Below are 18,830 nucleotides of genomic sequence, written 5' to 3'. Positions count from 1 at the left end.
TAATTTTTTGATTGGAAGTTCCAAATTTTCCTTAGTCATATTTTCAACTATTTTACATTCATTTATTATGTTGAATGTGGACAACAACTACTATTTTTGTGTTTGCTGTTTTGAGAGGGTTTTACTCTTGAATATCATCATTAGCTTAAGTACTGCCTGTAAGACGTACACTCAGAACATGGCAAATCTTTTTCCATGGCCAGTTTTCATCACTATTTCTCTGCCCATTGTTTGATTGGCTGGCATGTCACTGTTTATGGGAGTCTTAACCATGTTCCCAATACAGGCCAGTCTATGTTCATTCTTTTGTCTACGTTTGATTTATAAATTGCTGAAATGCTTGAATTTCATTACATTCTGTTGGGAGGCAATGAAATCTTCTGTGACAGAAAAATTGTTTCTCATAATTTTTGCACTTTTATTCCTGGGTATTTGTCTATAGAAGTTGTGTAGAAAACTTCCTTGAATTCTCTAGCTACTGCTTAATAGCTAGAGCTAATTATTAGTCTGCTCTATAATCTCACTGATATCAATTCTGAGATGGGTTGTGTATGTGCCATTCCATCCTCTATACCAGCTTGCCATATTTGAGGGCATGATTGGTAGGATCACAAAGCACACTGGTGGTAGTCTCAATATCTGGTGTTGAAATGTGCAGACGTGAGGAACTAACAGACTTCAGTGTGCGCTAAGCTATGATTCCATTAGTGAGTTTGCACCAGGATGAGCTTGACTTAAGCAGCAAGCAGTTGATATGTTTAATTTTGGGCTTTTTGGTTAAAGGTCAGGGACTGTCCTGTACATTGTGATATATGAAAAATGAACTTTTTGGCCAATACTCCGACTGGAGTCAACTTTTACATGAGATCAACCTATATTTATATATATCCAACTAAATATCTTGTCAATGTATATTTAACAAATCAATCACTTGTCAGGCAATGGAAGTGGTTGCATCACAATTAAGTTGAGTTGTATAATTTTGGTAAAGAAAATTAAGACAATATTTTAGACTAAAGACCACTATAAACAGGAAGACTTGCAGGGAAATGAAGCAATATAGGAATAGTTTTTGGTTACAACAAGATGAAATTAAAATTATTTGAGCTGATAAGGAATGATGATGAAGTACAATTACCTGGAATGCTTGGATTGAAGATAGAGACTATCCAGGAAGAGGGGGTAAATTCACAGAGCTAATGTACAGCAGATGGTTCTCTATTCTCTGCTTCAGGCAATGACTTAAAATTAAACGAAACTCCCCTAATGTGGTTCATCATTACTCACCTGCATGGAGTATCCCCAGTGATTTTAGAAGTTAATGAAGCCAATGTAATTTGAAAAATAACTTGTAGAACTGCATATGTATAATTTACTGTTTTTATTCCGTTTGAGTAGTTTCAGAATTACTCTTCAAAAGAACTATGAACTTGGCTTCCCAAAGGATAAGCAGTTGGTAAACGATATTGGCATCTCTCCATTCCCTGTACTGAGGAGAGCTTATTGAGCTTTCACCGTTCAGCTGGGCAACAACCATGGCTCTTGCTATTTCTTCTGTGTGATCAGTTAATTTAAGTAACACCACATATGTTTTATTGCTGCAAATCTGCAAGTTGAATTAATACAATTATGCACTTCAAAATAAGTGGAGATATCACTGACCTTTAGGAAGTAGCAGGTTGTTATTAAATATGTGGATGGACTAGTTATCAGATCTCATTTAATGTTCAGTTGTGAGCCAGAGAGGGAGGAGCATGTTTTTCATCTGACTGCTGTTCGACTATACTAGGTTATGGACTGATATGACACACAACAGGGTAAATTTTCTAACTTTCGTCCAATTTCTTAATTTACCCTTTTAAAGTAATCTGCTAGATCAGAATAAGAGCATGCTGTACTTTTTCCACGGGCTGGTAACAAGTAGGAAAAATAAGTTATCAGCAAATATAGCATTATATTGTGCTCAGAAATGAGTCATGTACATAATATCTCCAGACAGTATTCTAACCCCATCTGTGCTGGTGGAGGGCTGAACCATGGAAGGTGTGCTATCTTGATCCTTATTTCTAATTGCCTGTTGAGGAGCAACAAATGGCGAAAAGGTGGGAACACATCTCAGTGCTGCAGTGGATTGTGCATGCTATACATCAATCTTAGAAAAGACAAGTTTTATGAATTTCAACAATTTGCTGAGCAGAAATGGTTTCGGCTCTGCAGTCTGCTAACGGTTTTATGCCAAAGACCACAGCATCAATAAAAAAAACTGTAATTGTGTCAAATGATACGATACCTGTGCGGGGCTCATAGTGACTTCCATCATTGATGAGAATTTTGTTGAATCTTACAACACCGTTATCAGCAGGGAAGGGCTTTTCAGTCAGACCCACAGAAAACGTAACATGTTTTGCAAAGGATGGAAATCCTGTAAATAAAACTTATAATCAATGGACACAGAAGAAAAATGCATTGCAATGAAAATAAAAACTTGGAATTGGCTGATTTTACTATTTTAATTGAAAATCCACATGAAAACCTATGACGTAATTTGTGACTAAACATTCACAGCAGTGTTCAATAATGGAAAACAGTCATGCATATTGAATCTATTTCGTGAAAGCAGTCTTGGGATAAATAAAACTTGCTGATTTTTATCAAGGAAAAATAAAACCTGGCCAGCTGCTTACTACCAGTACAGGAAATGTTTGTGATGGAAAGAATCTGTCCAAAGCACTTTCTATGTTGGGAATGTTCAACCAACTGTTTGAATGATTTCAACTTGAATTGTGCCTCTCTTAATCGTAGGTAAATCAATTCTATAACATGAAATGACCCCGAGGCTCCCTGTATTGAGAATCGTGAGATGTGGCTGGAATAAAGAATTAAAACACTGTCCTTTTGAAGTGGACTTGAGCCGTAGACAAACGGTCTGTTTACCTTTTGACCGACCAATGCAGTTAAATTTTGACCGTTCTCGATTTCAGATGGACACAAACATACAGTAGGAATCTGAAGTGAAACTTAGCACATTTAGCAAGGAAAATGTTTGCTGGCTCTCATTATTCACACTAAACTTAAATACATGCACCAAATTCAAAAATTAGAACAAAGTTCAGAAAGGAAATACCTCTGCATTCAATATAGTTCATATATATAGAAGTGTTGCTGTTGCTTTCTCATGCAAAGACCCTCTTGTACAGCTATGTTGATATGACTACAGCATGTGAATAAATTGTGGCTGGGGTTTTTTTTGCTTCTGCACTTGTCAGCCCACAATCTTCCTCCCATTCATTAATGGGGGATAATACTTTGGTCTGGTAATTGCTGAAGCAGAAACCCGTGGCCAGGTGCCATTTTTTAACTAAGAAAACTGGACACTGTGGTAAACTACTGAATATAAAATCCTGCCAGCTGGAAGGGATGCTTTCATTTCGAAGATTTTAGTCGTCTTGACTTCAACAAACACACACACTTCCTGCTTGAACAGATATTTGTTTCTGATCCTAAAAGCCATCCTTTATACCATGTCTTGGAGATGTGTTCGAGAGGATGAGTTAACACACCACATGCATATTTTTGCAGGATGATATTCTTTTCAAAATGGTGCAAAATATACACTGAAGATTTAGCGCTAAAGTAGTTGACTATTTGCATATAGCTAACTGAAGCACAATAGCTGTCATACTAAAATTAGAATAAATATCTGTAAACTTAGGATGTTGGGAATGAATTAATTGTCCTTGATAAAGAAAGGCTGTGTTATTTCTCGGCTTTTGCTATTAGATGAACAACTTTCCTGCTGTGTACTCGTCTATTCTGCAGGTTTTAACAGAATTCAAACATATCATTATGAAAATCTTTGAGTGTAATGCTTTGGCCTAGATCTTTGGTTAGCAACAAGCATTGCTGCTCCTGACCTGATGATACGGCCCATTTGTTTCAGATTCTTCTGATCCCAGTTGGAGGAGAGCTGAGCAGCGCTGAGTCTCCAGCCTAAGTCCAGCCAGCACAGCATAAGGTACGCCCTATGTTTACGGCACTAGCAATCATATTCAGTTGGGGTGGGGAAGTGATTGGAGTGGTTAGTTGTGAAGTTATTCGGCAGTTAAATCATGTGTTAAATACTCTAACATTTTCTTGGTCAATATTTAGGTACGCCCCATGGATCTCACTCAATTGATCATTCTGATTTCAGAGTCAGAAATATTTGTGACAGGTCCCAGGCAGCGAGGATTCTGCTCATCAGAAGTTTAAACTCACCAGGCAATTCCCATGTATGTCTTTGTGTTAGACATGTAGAGTCATACAGCCTCTTTCTGTGTTGTAGTATTCTTTGGCCCAGCATATTTGTGCTGGGCACCAAACACCTAGCCACTCTAATCCCATTTTATGGAATCCCTACAGTGTGGAAACAGGCCCTGTTTCTCAGCACTTGGCTCTAACCTTACATTGCTACGGCTTTTCAAGTATTCTGGAGTGTCCTGACACATATCCCATCCCCAAAAGAATGATTTGGGCCCACAAGAAACAGCAGAGGTAAGGCATTTGAATCATCGAGCCTGAGCTGCCACTCAATAAGAGCATGCTGATCGGATTGTAGTCTTCACTTTCCTAACCCCACTCATCCCCCAAATAACCCTTGAGTCCCTTGTAAATCAAAAATCTGTCTAGCTCAGCTCTGAATGCATTCAAAAGCCCAGCAAAGAAATTCCTCTATATCCCAGTCTTAAATTGCTCTCTGTTTCTAGATTTCCTCATGAGGGACAGGAGGGTACACAATGTGTTTAATTTAAAAGTGTAAAGAGAAAATATTAAACAATTCTCACATGCATCATGCTTTGAAGTAGAAATCATATCAGAGCACTGCATGGAACCAGATGCAAAGGGATGGAAAGCCAGAGAACAGATATAAGGAAGGGCTTAACCAAAGTCAATCAGGATATATCATTTATCAACTGCTGTGTATGAGTAATGCACAAGTCTGAACGGTAAACATTATGGAACAAAGTGTCTATTTAAATCTAAGGGATCTTGTTATAATTAGATCAACAAGCCAATCTGATCCTTAAATAAGCAAGGAATAGATTTGTCCCAGGAGTGACTGGAAGAGGCATGAGTATTGGCTCTGCTCATGTGTAGCAAGGTGAAAGTACAGAATTTGGGTAAAATTTTATAACAACTAAATTATATTTAGCTATATGAATGGCATAAACATGCAAATGTGCTGTTGCTCTATGAAAGTGGCTTTCACCTCCCTTAGATTTTTTTTCTACCATTAACAAATAATTCACAATGGGTATATGCAAAAAGAAAAGACAAGAGTCCCCTATTTAGTTCATGATCTGTTGTGCCGTTAGTTTAAATTTCCAGTTAACTTACTTTTTAAAATTCAATACAAGCATGAATATAAATGCTGTAAGTTCTACTAGCTGCTGATTATTCCTGACTGGCACATTGAAAATATTCAGAGATAGCAATTCAATACTGACAATTGACTGAAATACACTGTTTTGTTGAAAATCAGCCAAGAATCTAGAGGATCGCATCTTAAATGCAACCATAACATTTACATAGTGGCTTTAACATAGCAAAATGTCCCAAGACACTTTACAAAGTGCTGTAAAGAAAAATGTGTCACTGAGTGATGCAAGAAGATATTAGGTGATAAACAAAAACCTGGTTGCCGTGGTAGATATTAAAGAAGTGCCTTCATGGCAGAAACATATAGGAAAGATGTAGAGCTTTGGTCTCTGAGTAGTTGAGGTAGTAGCTGCAAATGGTAGAGTGATTGGAAGTTGGGATTGCACAAGAGGCCAGTATTAGAAAAATATCAAAATCTTGGACTGGGGAGAAAAGTGAGCAAGGCCATGCTATAGCTGGAGAAGGAAGCAGCACAGGCAGTTACACGGATAGTCTCAATCTTTGTAACAAGAAGTTCATGAACTTCTCGGAATTGTGTCCGTAAAGGAGTTTGAGAGAGGCATCCAAGGCAGCACTTTTATTGAAAAGAAGCAAAGAAATACCTCTGCATTCTATAATGCTCCTGGAATAGCGAACAGCTTTGGAAGGATAAAGCTGACTCTGAAAGCACCTTACGTAGTCCAGCCAGATCTGATGATGAATGGTGAACCATATGTCTGCCATGACCATTCCAGTCTTTTTGGCCTTAAGAATGTTAGAATTTGCGGTGGGGGGGTGGTGGGAGAAGATAGGGTGGTTACTGGGGGAACCACCAGGATGAGAGAGAGTAAGGCTTTAACCAAGAATAAGGGAATTAAAAAAAGAGGTAGAAGATTAACTCAACAGACTAGTAGCTGCAGGAATGCTGTGGTGAATGACATGGATGGAGGTAGCCCAAGAATGAAAAGTTTTGAAAGTCACACGTAAATTTTAAACGCTTCTTAAAAAAACAGAAATGGGTTGGGAATTATTCAAAAATGTGGAATTTTATCTGTAAATTTGGGACCTTAACCTTTGGTAATATTCTGCACAATCTGTGTTTAAATATCAAAATACTGACAAGAAAATAATTGGTAGTAGCTGGTAGTTTAAAAAGTATTTTTTGTAATTTTACCTGATCCAGGAGGGCCAATAGGTCCTTGTAGACCTGCAATTCAAAATGACACTGTTAGGGTTTTGAAAATCTGCCACTCTAGTACACTCTTTGATTCCATCCATTTTTATATTGGCACTTTCAATTTCACAAGGAGCTTTGTCTAAATATGGAAGTAATTTCTTTTCACAAAATATAATAGACAGATATCAAGAACACTTTTAGTTTGTTATTCCACATGAAAACATTATACCATTAACACTATCTCCTCCACTTCAGTGAAATAAGAATTGGATGCTGCTGTCATCACCATTGATGCTCATGGTTGCTGCCCCTATTCGCAGCAGCTTTTACTGTTCTGCTTCCACTCTCTTCCTGCTGACGAGAGCTCAAAGGTTGCGAGTGGGGCAGTGAGACAGTTGACTAAAGGAGCAGTGAGTGGGAGGTGATTGAGGTGACAAGTGAGGCATGAAGGGTTATGAGTGGAGCAAAAATTAGTAGGCATCCTAAATGTTGATCACTGCTGCAGGCAACTACCTGTGGTGTTGCTGGCAGTGAAGCCAGTGTGCTGGAACTACAGTTACAATGTGTGTGCGCACTCTGCAGTTGTGCTGTAGCGAATGTAGGTGAACCTTAATCAGCGTGTTAATGTTGAATTACTAACCAGATAATGCAAAATAGGTCACTTGGTGATTTCAGGAGACTAAGTGACCTTTCTAATCCAGGAACACCAGACAATCTCGGGGAAGTTGATGATTAGAATTGAGATAATTTTCTTTCTTTTCAGTAAGAGAAAATATGAACTTGATACAACAATTCAAAACAAGGAATTAACCTTGCTAACTATCTGGGATTTAAATAAAACCAGACCTTTAACCTAATGTGCATAACTTGTTTTTATCGCTGAACTTGTGTGCAGAATGTGTTTGTTCTGCAACAATGCCTGTATTGTTATTACCCCAGTGCTCTGTCTTTGTTAGTGCACAGTGTTGCTTCATATGCTTGATACTGTGTATGCTGTGGGAGTCTCTGGAATCTAATTAATCTGTATCAGACAAACTGTGGTCACGGATTTACTGATGAATTCATATAGTTTGGATATTTTTTTCCTATCTGAAATGCTTTAAAAATCACTGCCAAAGTACAGAATTGGATTATATAATTGAACAAATGTGGAATATAATAGGATCTGAAAACCACCAGCTGATTCCCTAGTTACCCATTTTGAACAATTTAAACCTAAAAATGAGTTTTCTAATTCTTTCCGCTTTTTAAATAATTTGTTAGTCTTTCAAAAATATTCCATAATCAGTTCAAAGAACTAGCACAGACAAGGGGAAGAAAGGTCTCCTTCTCTGCTCCACTATTCTGTCAAATTTCACAGCTTTATTCAAATGTGACTTGACAAGCTCCTGTATAGAAAACAAAGCAGTGTTAATGCATTGATCTGTGTGAAATAGCTCTTTCTAGCTTTAAATCTACATAGTAACCAATAGCAATTTACTGCTGAATTGGGTTTTTAAAGTAAATATTAAAGTAAGTTCTAGTGTTCCATATTCCCCACTAAACACTCAAAATCATCCAGATGAACAAATGTTCTACTGATTATCGTCATCTCTGCATTTAATGGTCTAAATAATGGTCTGCAAAAATAAGCATGATATACAGTTATCAGCGAATTTACAAGACAAATTAAATCCAGTATTTCTGATGTGATCCTAAATAGGTTTAATCTGTTATGTGAATTAAAGCAGATTCCCTAAAATTAAATAACTACATTGAATACATTGGCAAGATCTAATCTTCATAATTTTTTTTATAAAGCCATTATGATAGTGTACATCATCTTTAATAGAAGTTGCATGACGGACTGCAAAGTGTAATAAAGATACAGAATGAATTTCTATAGTCTATAATTCAATTAAAGAATGCAGATGCTGAATTGTAAAACTTAGTGATTTGTGAACAACTAGTCCTCAAAGTGCACATGTCTAATATAACATGGCAGACATTTTTAAAAGGGCATCATATTAACAAATATGCTGTTGTCATATGAAAGCACCATAACACAGGACCTCTAATGTTATTTGTGGTTTGGATCTTTTCAACCTTGGAATAAGCAGCATATCATGAAAGGATCCATAACATGATACAACAGTTGCAGCATGAAAATGCTGTTTAGCCCCTCATCACACTGCCAGCTCTTTGACAGCAACTCAGTAAATCCCTCTACCCCAGTCTTCCCCATTTGCAAATCTTTTCTCTTTAAATGGTGATACAATTCCCTTTTGAAAGCAATGCTTTAAGTTGCCTCCATCATACCCTCAAACCATGCATTTGAGATTCTAACCACTCAAGTTAATATGTTTTTCCTAGGCTTTTTACCTGCAAAATTGGATGTCCACTGATTCTTAATCTTTCTGTTGACGGAAATAGTTTCTTCCCATTTACGCTGTGGAGACTTCTCACTTATCTAATCTCTTCGTCTTCTTTGGGGAGTTCCAAATTGCCAATCTAATTATGAAATAGAATTCCCTCACGCCTGCAAAGGTTCTCCAACTTTTCTTGTATCCTCACCATTATGCTGTCACATTCTTCCTAAAGTGTAGTATTCAGAGTTTAGCACAATATGCCAGCTGAGGCAGATGGAGTATTTTATAAAAGTTCATATAACTTCCTTGCTTTTGTATTCCATGTCTCTATTTATAAAAGCCAGGACCTCCTAGGCATATTAACCACTTTCTAAATCTGTCCTGCTACTGTCAATGATTTGTGCACGTGCACCCCAGCTTACTTTGCTCCTGCACTCCCTCTAAAATCATACCAATCATTTTATATTGCTTTCCTTCACTGTTCCTGCCAACATGCATGACTTCACATTTCTTTCCAATAAATTTCATCTATCACACGCTCTCTCACTCCACCAAGGTATGACCTTTTGAAGTCAATCCATATCCATCTCTCAAAACATTTCCAAGTTTCTCATCTGCAAATTCTGAATTTGCACCCTCCATGCCCAAGATTAGGTCATTAACACGGATCGAGAAAAGCAGTACTGAGGGAAGCTAACTGTATAAATTTTTCCAGCCTGAAAAACAACCGTTTGCCATTAGACTCTGCCACTTGACACTCAACCAGCTTGGTATCTGTTGTGCTGACACTGTCCTTTTTATCCCATTGGGTTTAAAATTTGCTGACCAGTTTGTTATATGCTACTGTATCCAATATCTTTCGGAAGACTACATCAACAGCATTACCACTTCAAGCGTCTGATAGCTCATCAAACAATTCAATCAAATTAGTTAAACATGATTTGCCCTGTGCTGAATTTTCTTAATTAATCCACATTTCTCCAAGTGACAGTAAATCTGTGACAAAATGACTGCTTCTAAAAGCCTTCCTACCACTGAGATTAAACCATTGGTATGTTCCTAGGGTTTAGCCTTGCATTATTTTTGAACAAAGGTGCAAGGCTCCAGTCCTCTGGCACAGCCCCTGTAAGGGAGCATTAGAAGGTTGTGCCCAGTGTCACCTCAGTTTCCACCCCTGCTTCCCTCAGTAACTTCAGATGCCTCTCGACTGTTCTGCTAACTTAGCAACTTAAACTTCAGCCATTTTCTTTCTAATTCCTCCTCGCTAGCCTTTCCTACATCTCAACTATATTCTCTTTCATTATAATTTGGCTGAAGGATACCCACACATCAGTAGTAGGTGATCCAGCTCACTAAATTACCCACTGTGGACAATTGATAGAGCTGCTGGAATGCTGTGTAAGCAAGTAGGGCCCTTCTGGTTGTGGGCTTCTGATCCCTCGCTGGTGGAGGGCCTTCTATTGGATTTCTTTAATTGGACAGAGCTCCCAGAGGTGGAAAATTGATTGGATGCCTCCTCAAACATTGCCCCCAGTGCTGGCATTTGTGGAATCCCAACCCACTCAAGTTTCCTTCCAATGGCAGCATGGAGCTGAAAATGAAAATTCAGCCCCAAGTAACTCATTCATTTCTCTTTCCTCTTGCCCACTGTTCAAAGTGAGATGTTTCATAAGTTTTGAATAGCATACTTAATGTAATTGTTTCTTATAGATCAAATCAAAGTGGTTTTGTGAAGGTCCTAAATTAGTGGATTATCTTTATGTGACTGACAGCAGACTTTATAAGCAGATGCAGTTAATACAATACTAATATGTGGCTTTTGCTCACTTGAATTGATTTAAAGTTCTTTTTTTAATCAAAAATATTTCAGCGATTTATTCTGTTGTTTTGCTTTTAGGTTATCATTATTTCTATAATTAGAATTACACTTTAATATTCCGATTGACCTCAGTTAGTCCTCAACGTCAGAGTATAGCTTTTGTTCCAGGAACAGAAATGTAAGTACTTGAACTGGCATTGACTGCTCACTATAATAGAAGTTCTGAGGTGATATACAAGATGCTAAAAATCCCAAGTGCTCCAATATTAGTGCAATAAAGCTTCTATTGTTAGGAAGGAGAGAAATTTGAGCACATGTACATAAGCAGGGTTGGCTGAATCTAAATCCACATTCTTAACATTTGTTTTCAGAGTGATGAATCACCCCTTTGAATTCAAATCACATTGCATTGTCCTTGTCATGAAACTTGAGAGCTGCAGTTTCTGTACGTAAAACTTGAATCTGTAGGAGTCAGCGGTTGTGGATTCAAATACTACTGCAGGACCAGAACAGAATGTAGGCTGAAAACAGGAATGGCTTTGAGTAGGTAATTGCATTTTTCCAGTCACTAACTTTCAGACAAGATTTAAACCAAGGCCCGCTCTCGCGTTAATGATCCTCTATTACTGCTAAACTGAGTGCCCGAAACTACTCCTTGAACCAAGGAAATGAAAAAAACTGAACATCCTCTGATCGTTTATTCAACTTATTGTTTGAGTACCTTACTGTGTGGAAATTGATGGCATTGTTTAACCACAAAGCAACAGTGGCTACAGTTCAAAAGTAATTAACTGGCTGTAAATCAATTTGGGCATCCTGAGGACATAAGAAGGTGCTATAATGATCCAAGTTCTTTTAATCGGATCATGACATATGGTTGAAATGGAGCTGATTTCAAAACAAATAAACACAAAGTAGCCCTGTTCAGAAAAAAAAACTTTGGAACCTGTTCCAGAGACTCTGCCATATATTTCTACTGATCAGTATAGTTGGACACCCTGTAAATAATGAAACATTCTTTTAATCTTTATAGGCTAAACAGTGGTACTATTCACTGCTTTTAATGGAGACCCAGCTGGTACAGTCAATAGCCAATTTTTTAAATTAAAGTAACAGACCTCAATCTTCTCATTAAAATTATATGAATTTGGTGAGATTGTGACATAGCAGATGTACTGAAATTACAGAACAATTTGCTTCCAGGAAGGACCTATGAATGACAAACAGCTGGCTTTCGCAAGCTTAACTGCAACTTTTTAAAATAAAGTATATGTACCAGAAAACAGTAAACAGCTTGTTTCAGTACACCAGTGTCCTATGTAATAATTTATTTTCAGTTTATAAATATACTTTGTTATAATCAGATTTATTGTAGAAGACCAAGAATTTTTATAAGAAACACAGCAATTAAGCCGAGTCTGCTCAGCCGCAAAATTGGCTGATTTTCTTCCGGATTTCCAAGAGCAAGAAATGCTATTTGTTGGGCCACTATGATCACCTTTGTTGAAACCCTGGGAAAGTTTCAGCTTCCTGACCCATACAGTTCACACTTGGGTATACCTTGAAAAATCTGAGCCATGTGTATTGATACTGAAGAAAGCTGGAAAAAAAATTCTGCACTTTTCCCCTTCCCTGATCATCAACTAGTCAACTTTCCACATCAAGAGCTACCTTTCACTCAGTAATCCATTTTTTCGCTGTTTTCATTTTACTGCAAGGTGCGTTTTAAAATTCACACAAAGATTAATTATTTATTTTGTATGGTGTCATCTCATAGAAGAGCAGAGGTATATTGAAAGCAGAACCAAAGAGGGCAAGTAGACACACATATTTAGATGGGATCTAAGATCCGGTATTTATTTTAAATGAAAATGAAAGACTGAATCTTTAGTTTGGTAGTCAAGCCCGCAAAGGAAATTTCTAAATCTCAGCCTCATAGAAGCACTGTTTTCCACTATTGTTTCTTCAATATCTAAATAGTTAATTAGTAAAGATGTTGGAGACTGAACCACAGTTTTAGAAATTAGTACAACTGTGTAAAAAAAAAAAGGGAATCGTGTGTAGAAAGTAGTTTGATGAATGTGGGAAGCAGGAGGTACCATTAACAGCAGCTTCTTTATACACATTTAACATTGAATAATCTGGAGTTTTCATCAATAAGTGGTGCTGACATACTGTATATTCCTTCCCAATAAAGTACTACTATTTGAATCTGATTAAGCAAGTTGAAACATTTCAGATTCTGAGGTGTTATGAAACATTCCTGAAACAATGTCTTTGAACAGCAAATATTAGAGAACAATTTTTCTGCCAGCAGTTGACAGATGGGGGCAGCATGTTGCAAGGACTGCTTAATATTTGGGGTCATAAGGGGAACCTCAAGATACAGGCCCTTTTACTTTGTGTGAACTGAATTAACACGCACTTGCCAAAAAAAACCTGAATGTTAGATTTTGAATAGATCTGCATTTGTTATAACTGTAAAATTTTTCCATCTTTTGTTATTTATTGGTTGCACGTCATACTAAACATCTGTAGATAGCAAGGTTAGGTCTTAAGTCATCCTTACCTTTGCTACAGCCTGTGTGAAAGCATGTAAAAGAAATGTTTTGAAGTCTGAGTAAGGTTAGTATTTGTGAACATTAATTACTATCTTGCCCATTTGTTTCTTTTATTTAAACCTGAAGGAAAATCTTTGAAGCGTGAGAGGTCACTGCTGGAGGAGTGTATGGGAGTTTCTTTCCTCTTAAGTTAAACTGGTACACACCATGCAGCCTCAGGTTATCATACATGAAATTTAAACACAAATCCAATTAATTTTTACACATATTAAGTTGTTGAAACAGCTGATGCTAACCTAATGGCATCCTTGAAACCACTACTGACTTTTTGAGGGGAGTTGGAGGTCTGTTCAAAGCAATGTATAACACTGAAAGTAGTGCCAGACGGTCAATATAAACATCTCTACTCCCCCAACTGTACATCTAAAATCATCACATGGCTTGAAGTGTTGGAGCAATGTTATCTTACACAGTTCAATTTCTAACAGATTTCAATAATCCTTTTCTTTTTTCCATTTTCTTCCTGCATGCTATATAGAAGTACACAAAGGAATATGTCGTTTGTTCTAACTTATTACCACATTATAAAGTTATGTGCCTGTGCCCTTCAAAGTATTATTTTCTATGAAAAACCATTCAGACAGCATGAACTGAGCTGATGTGGTGTACATGAGCTCAGCCTCTGAGCTGCTAGGCATCATTAATAATCTACAGAATGCTCCATGTGTGGGCAACAAACAGGCATTGTTGGGAAGTTTCAACTCTCCTTGGTGTGTGTTAGTGAGTTGACTATTGTAATTTTATGATAATTGAAATTGCTCTAATTTTGTGTTTATAAGTATTACATGAGATAAATGATACGTGAGGTGGAGGTAGCATTTCTTTGTTCGTGATCCTTTAATTTTGCATCATTATGTCTACCACAGAAATGAGAAAGGTTCCTGTTTCTGTGAAGTAAGTCACAATCCAATATTGAAGTTATTGAGGTCTCCTATTGGTGGTGCATAAAAAGTTCATATAATTAAAATTAAATTTTAACTCAATTTGCAGCACAAAATGTAACCATTTTATGGTAACCCAGGATGACTGTACAATGTGAAATTATTAATTATAGTCTAGCATTCAGTAATGGGATGTTGATGGTTGTACAGTATCTGGATAATTTCAATACTTTTAGGTAAGCAATTAGTAAGCGTTGCACAGAGGGTAATTTTGACCGTTTTAAATGAACTGAAGAATATTTGGATTTCTGTTCTTGGATACTGAAGCTTTTATAACTGGAAAAAGTTTGTTTCCTTCATGAATATTGATGGTTTGACTGAACTCAAGTTACAGAGACCATTTCCATGAGAAAAGGCTAAAAGAAATTTTAAGAGATGGTAAAGATTATTAAAGGTTTTGATGAGGGAGTGAGATTACAGGAAAGACTATTTCCTTTGGTTAGTGAGTTAATGACCTGAGGTAATTAATTTACAATGCTGACAGGGAATGAGAAGTTGGAAGAATTTGTTTACACAGTTTTTAGGATGCACCCCAGGAAGTGGTTGACCATGTGTATCCTTTAAGAGGAAAGTGCATTAATAACTGAATCAGAAAAAGATACAGGAAGACAGCAGAGCTGTAGAAGTTGTTCAGAACTGATCTAGCAAAATGTTGACATAGACAACATTGGCTGAACATGCGGTAGTTGAACTGTAAACTTCAACTTTTCTATCTTGTGTTATATAGGTATGTGAATTTGGCAGTCTAAAGTAATCACAACCATCATGCTCGCTTGCATAATACCATATATAATGATACACAGTGGATTCCTTTCCTTTCTTTTATTTACAAAGTGTTGCTTTGCTTTTAAAATTAAAATTTCAGTCTGTATCTTTGAGCATTCATAAGAAAATAAGTAAGACTGAAAGGAGGTACACTGGCCTGAAAGTCTGCTTTGCCATCCAATAAAATCATGGCTGAGCACCTATCTCGACTCCACTTTCTGGCTCTATTCCCATATTCTTTGAAAACCTAAAGTTATACTCAAAAGACAAAGCATCCCTGGTCCTCTGGGCTACAAAATTCCAAAGGTTCAGGATTATCTGAAGAAGAAATGTCTCAACTCAGTCCTAAATGCCTGACCTTTCTCCTGAAACTATTACTTATCTTTCTTTTGTAGAGAAACTAAATCTCTTCCACTCGCCTCAAGTCCCAACCTCAGCCAAGTTTAAAGGAAGTAATGATTTTGTTTCAGAACCGGATCCTTGTAACTTGCTGTAAAGGTAGTCATCCAATTACTGGATTCAGCTGATGATTAAACAAACTGAATTTCACCTTTGCAGTTTATGAAGCTGTCTAAACCCTTTTCTTTGGATTACTGCTCCACAGTAGATGTATAGAATAAATGGTGTGTATAATGGGTAATTGTCTCTATGCTTTTTCACTATTGTACAGACTTATTTCATAATGTTAGTATGAATATCGGGTTATGATTAGGAATTTTGAAGAAATCCTATAAGTTTGACCTAGCTATTTTACATCCGATTTGTAAAACTGTAGTGAAGGTACAGCATTGTTGATGCTTACCATCTAATGCCCGATTTCCGATGCCTGTTATTCTTGTATGGCACTCATTGACTGAATCTCTCAGAGCAGTGATGTCTTGATTGTGTACCATGAGGGTTAAATTCATGCGGTCTAAGTAATTCCACAAATCACCAGCATGATTATCCAAACCATCCTTAATATAATCCAGACTGTTTAATACTGCACTTAGTTTGTTGCACACACTCTCCATCTGAGCCACTCGTCTGTCAACCTGTGACACTTCCTTCTGGATATCTTGAGCGTTGTGTTTGCAGTTATGGAGATCTGACATTATCCGATGGTTAATTCGTTCCAGATCACCTTTGAGCTCATGGACTCGCTTGTCATTAAAAAGGAGCTGAGAACCTTGGCTGTTCACTATCTGTTGGATCAGGTGGACTTCATCTGTCATTTTGCGCTCGTGTTCATCCCACGTTGAATTGGCAAACGCAAAGTCATCAGCATATTTGCTGACAGAGTCTTTGATCCCTTTTAGGGTCTTGTTCACGGAGTTGATGTTGATCTTTAGTAAAGTAATTTCTCCCTGCACGGCACTGGATTCTTCTTCCTCTTTAATTTTTCTGTTTATTTCAAACATAGAGTAGTTAAGTTTGTTAAGTAGACCAGAGTTCTTATCTAGTTTTGTCACAATATCTTGGCAGTTTCTGTGGCAATCATCAATTTCTGTTCTTAGAGTTTCAATGTCACTAATAATTGAGGTACAACTAACAGGACACAGATTCTCCAAAACTTCTAGTCTTCCTTCCAAATCAACCAGGCCATCATTAGTTTTCTTCTTAATTGTTGAAATCTCTGTTTCTAGCCTTGGGATTACTTCTCCTTCTAGGCTGGCAGGAATAGATACATTGCTCAACTCCTCAACAATAACAGTAACTCGGCCTTCAACGTCCTTTAGTTTATCATGTAGGAATGTCTTCATACCGTCCAGCTCAGTTCCAAGATGTCCCTTCATGTTGTTTTCTATGAACAGACAATTTTCTTCCAGTCTCCTCTCTGTGGCATTGATTTTGGCTTCAATGTCATCTAGCCTACTGTTGTACTCATTTTCGAAATGAATACTAGGGAATTGCGGCAACTCACTCTCAAACCGAGTTGTTAATGATCTTTGATAGTCTGAGATTTCTTTTAGGTTCCGTTCCAGGGCATTGATTTTATCTGACAAGTACTTGACTTTGTCACAGCAATTTTCAGTTACAGTCAATCCACCAATCTGAGTTTGTAAGTTATTAATCTCCTTTTTTAGGTCAGATTCTTTTCCACTAATCATTCCTTCAAGGCGTTGATTTATGTTCTTCTGTTCATCACACTGTTGTTGGATTAAGTTTACTTTGTAATCACAGACAGTTTGCAAGACATTGAATCTGTTTTCAAATCCATCAAGTAGGTCAGCTCGGAACTTGGTGAGCCTGTCATCTATAAAGCTGTTGAGAAAATCCCCAGTTGCCGTAGGTGTAGGTGGTCTACTGGCCTCCAGAAGTTGGCTGATTTGGCGATCATGACGAATCACCATCCCATAAACGTCATGCAGCAAGTCACTGTTTGTTTTCAAGACATCCTTATCCTCTGGGATCTTGCCTTCCAAGTCTCCCATCGCTGGTGGGTGTCCTTTACTCAGATTTTTCAGGCTTTCAGTTATGCATGCAAAGTCTTTATCAGGACATTTTAGATTATTCAGCCATGATACAATCATTTTATTGGTGTCTTTCTGAATGGATTGTCTGAGACTGTCACTGATCCCACTCACCATGGATTGGAGTCTCTCAAACGATAGTGTAAAATGTCGCATTTCATCTTCCAAATGATCGATTCGTTCTCCGTAGACATCTGGAGCCTTGGGACCTAGGAGGCATAAATATTCTCAGATTAGTGGATTTTACAATTTAAATCTAAATTGAACTAAACTGAATAACTAATTAAATTGAATAACTTTACCACTATTTAGTATTCAGTCTTAGTGAAGCCATTAAGCTATGGAATTATAAGCCACGTTCCATAAAAGTTAGCTGTCTAGATCAATCTGAGCAAATTAGTTACAGCATAATATTGCACATATCATTGTGATTTCTCATGGTGTTATGCAGAAGGGATCTGGACAACAGATGAATTGCTAACTTGTCATATTCCTCTAAGGCCTCTGTTAACCCAAGAAGGCACATAGGTATCACCTGAAGTGAATCAATTACTCTTAGTTACAAAAGGTTTTTGGATTGCTGGGCGATTAGCATTTATCCCTGAGTCAGAAACTAAAGTCCTTTCCACCCTCTCGCTGGCCATAAAAAATACTTAAGTTACTTTTAGAAGAGCTTTCGAAAACACGATATGCGTAATTGATGAAGGGAGGGTTTATGATACAGTGATAGCCTTCCTATCTAGAAGCTCCAGGTCAAGTTCCACTCTAGGTCTTGATGAGCATGGAAGAATTGTTCATAAATGTGGCCAAAAAGGTTGAATACCATTCTACATTTACTACCAAAACACCTGATACCACACGGGAGGAAGGAGAAAGCCTCCTGTTGAAGGCAACTGCAAGCCACTCATGTACTGGACCAAGCATAAATCATAGACCAACCCAATCCATCGTCACCAACCACCATTTAGGCACGCTGCCTGGAGAGAGGTTTCCAAGAAAGGGCAGTAAATGAGGTTGGACCTTCTCAAATAATATAGAAAAACATCTGTTTTACGTAACTGCTTTAGGAACAACCCAAGAGCCGATTATAACATTTTAACCTGATCGTAGAGATTATCCTACATATCCTAAACATATCAGCAGATATTAGAACTTTTTGCTCTCTTTATTTGTTTGGACATGGAAATTAAATCATGGAGTCAGGTGACCTGACAATGTAATCAACATTCAACATAGAACGGTATAGCACAAGAATAGGCCTACCACGTCTGTGATGACCATAATGCCATTCTAAACTATTTCCATCTGT

The 18,830-nt window shown here is 37.4% G+C and overlaps 1 protein-coding gene across 1 annotated transcript in view; it reads right to left on the bottom strand.

Annotated features, from left to right (window-relative positions):
• LOC109933086 (EMILIN-3) overlaps window positions 1-18,830 on the bottom strand; it is a 30,521-nt gene that overhangs the window by 3,606 nt on the left and 8,085 nt on the right. Inside the window, exons 4-6 of the mRNA XM_020532108.2 lie at window positions 15,871-17,730; window positions 6,572-6,604; window positions 2,291-2,422 (exon numbers count right to left, since the gene is read on the bottom strand). Coding sequence (XP_020387697.2) covers window positions 2,291-2,422; window positions 6,572-6,604; window positions 15,871-17,730 — 2,025 coding nt within the window. The remainder of the gene's footprint in view (window positions 1-2,290; window positions 2,423-6,571; window positions 6,605-15,870; window positions 17,731-18,830) is intronic.

The sequence above is a fragment of the Rhincodon typus genome, chromosome 19 (assembly GCF_021869965.1).
Source record: "Rhincodon typus isolate 14 chromosome 19, sRhiTyp1.1, whole genome shotgun sequence".
NCBI lineage: Eukaryota > Metazoa > Chordata > Chondrichthyes > Orectolobiformes > Rhincodontidae > Rhincodon > Rhincodon typus.
The sequence above is the reverse complement of the archived record's forward strand: the minus strand, read 5'-3'. Positions and strand labels throughout refer to the sequence as shown.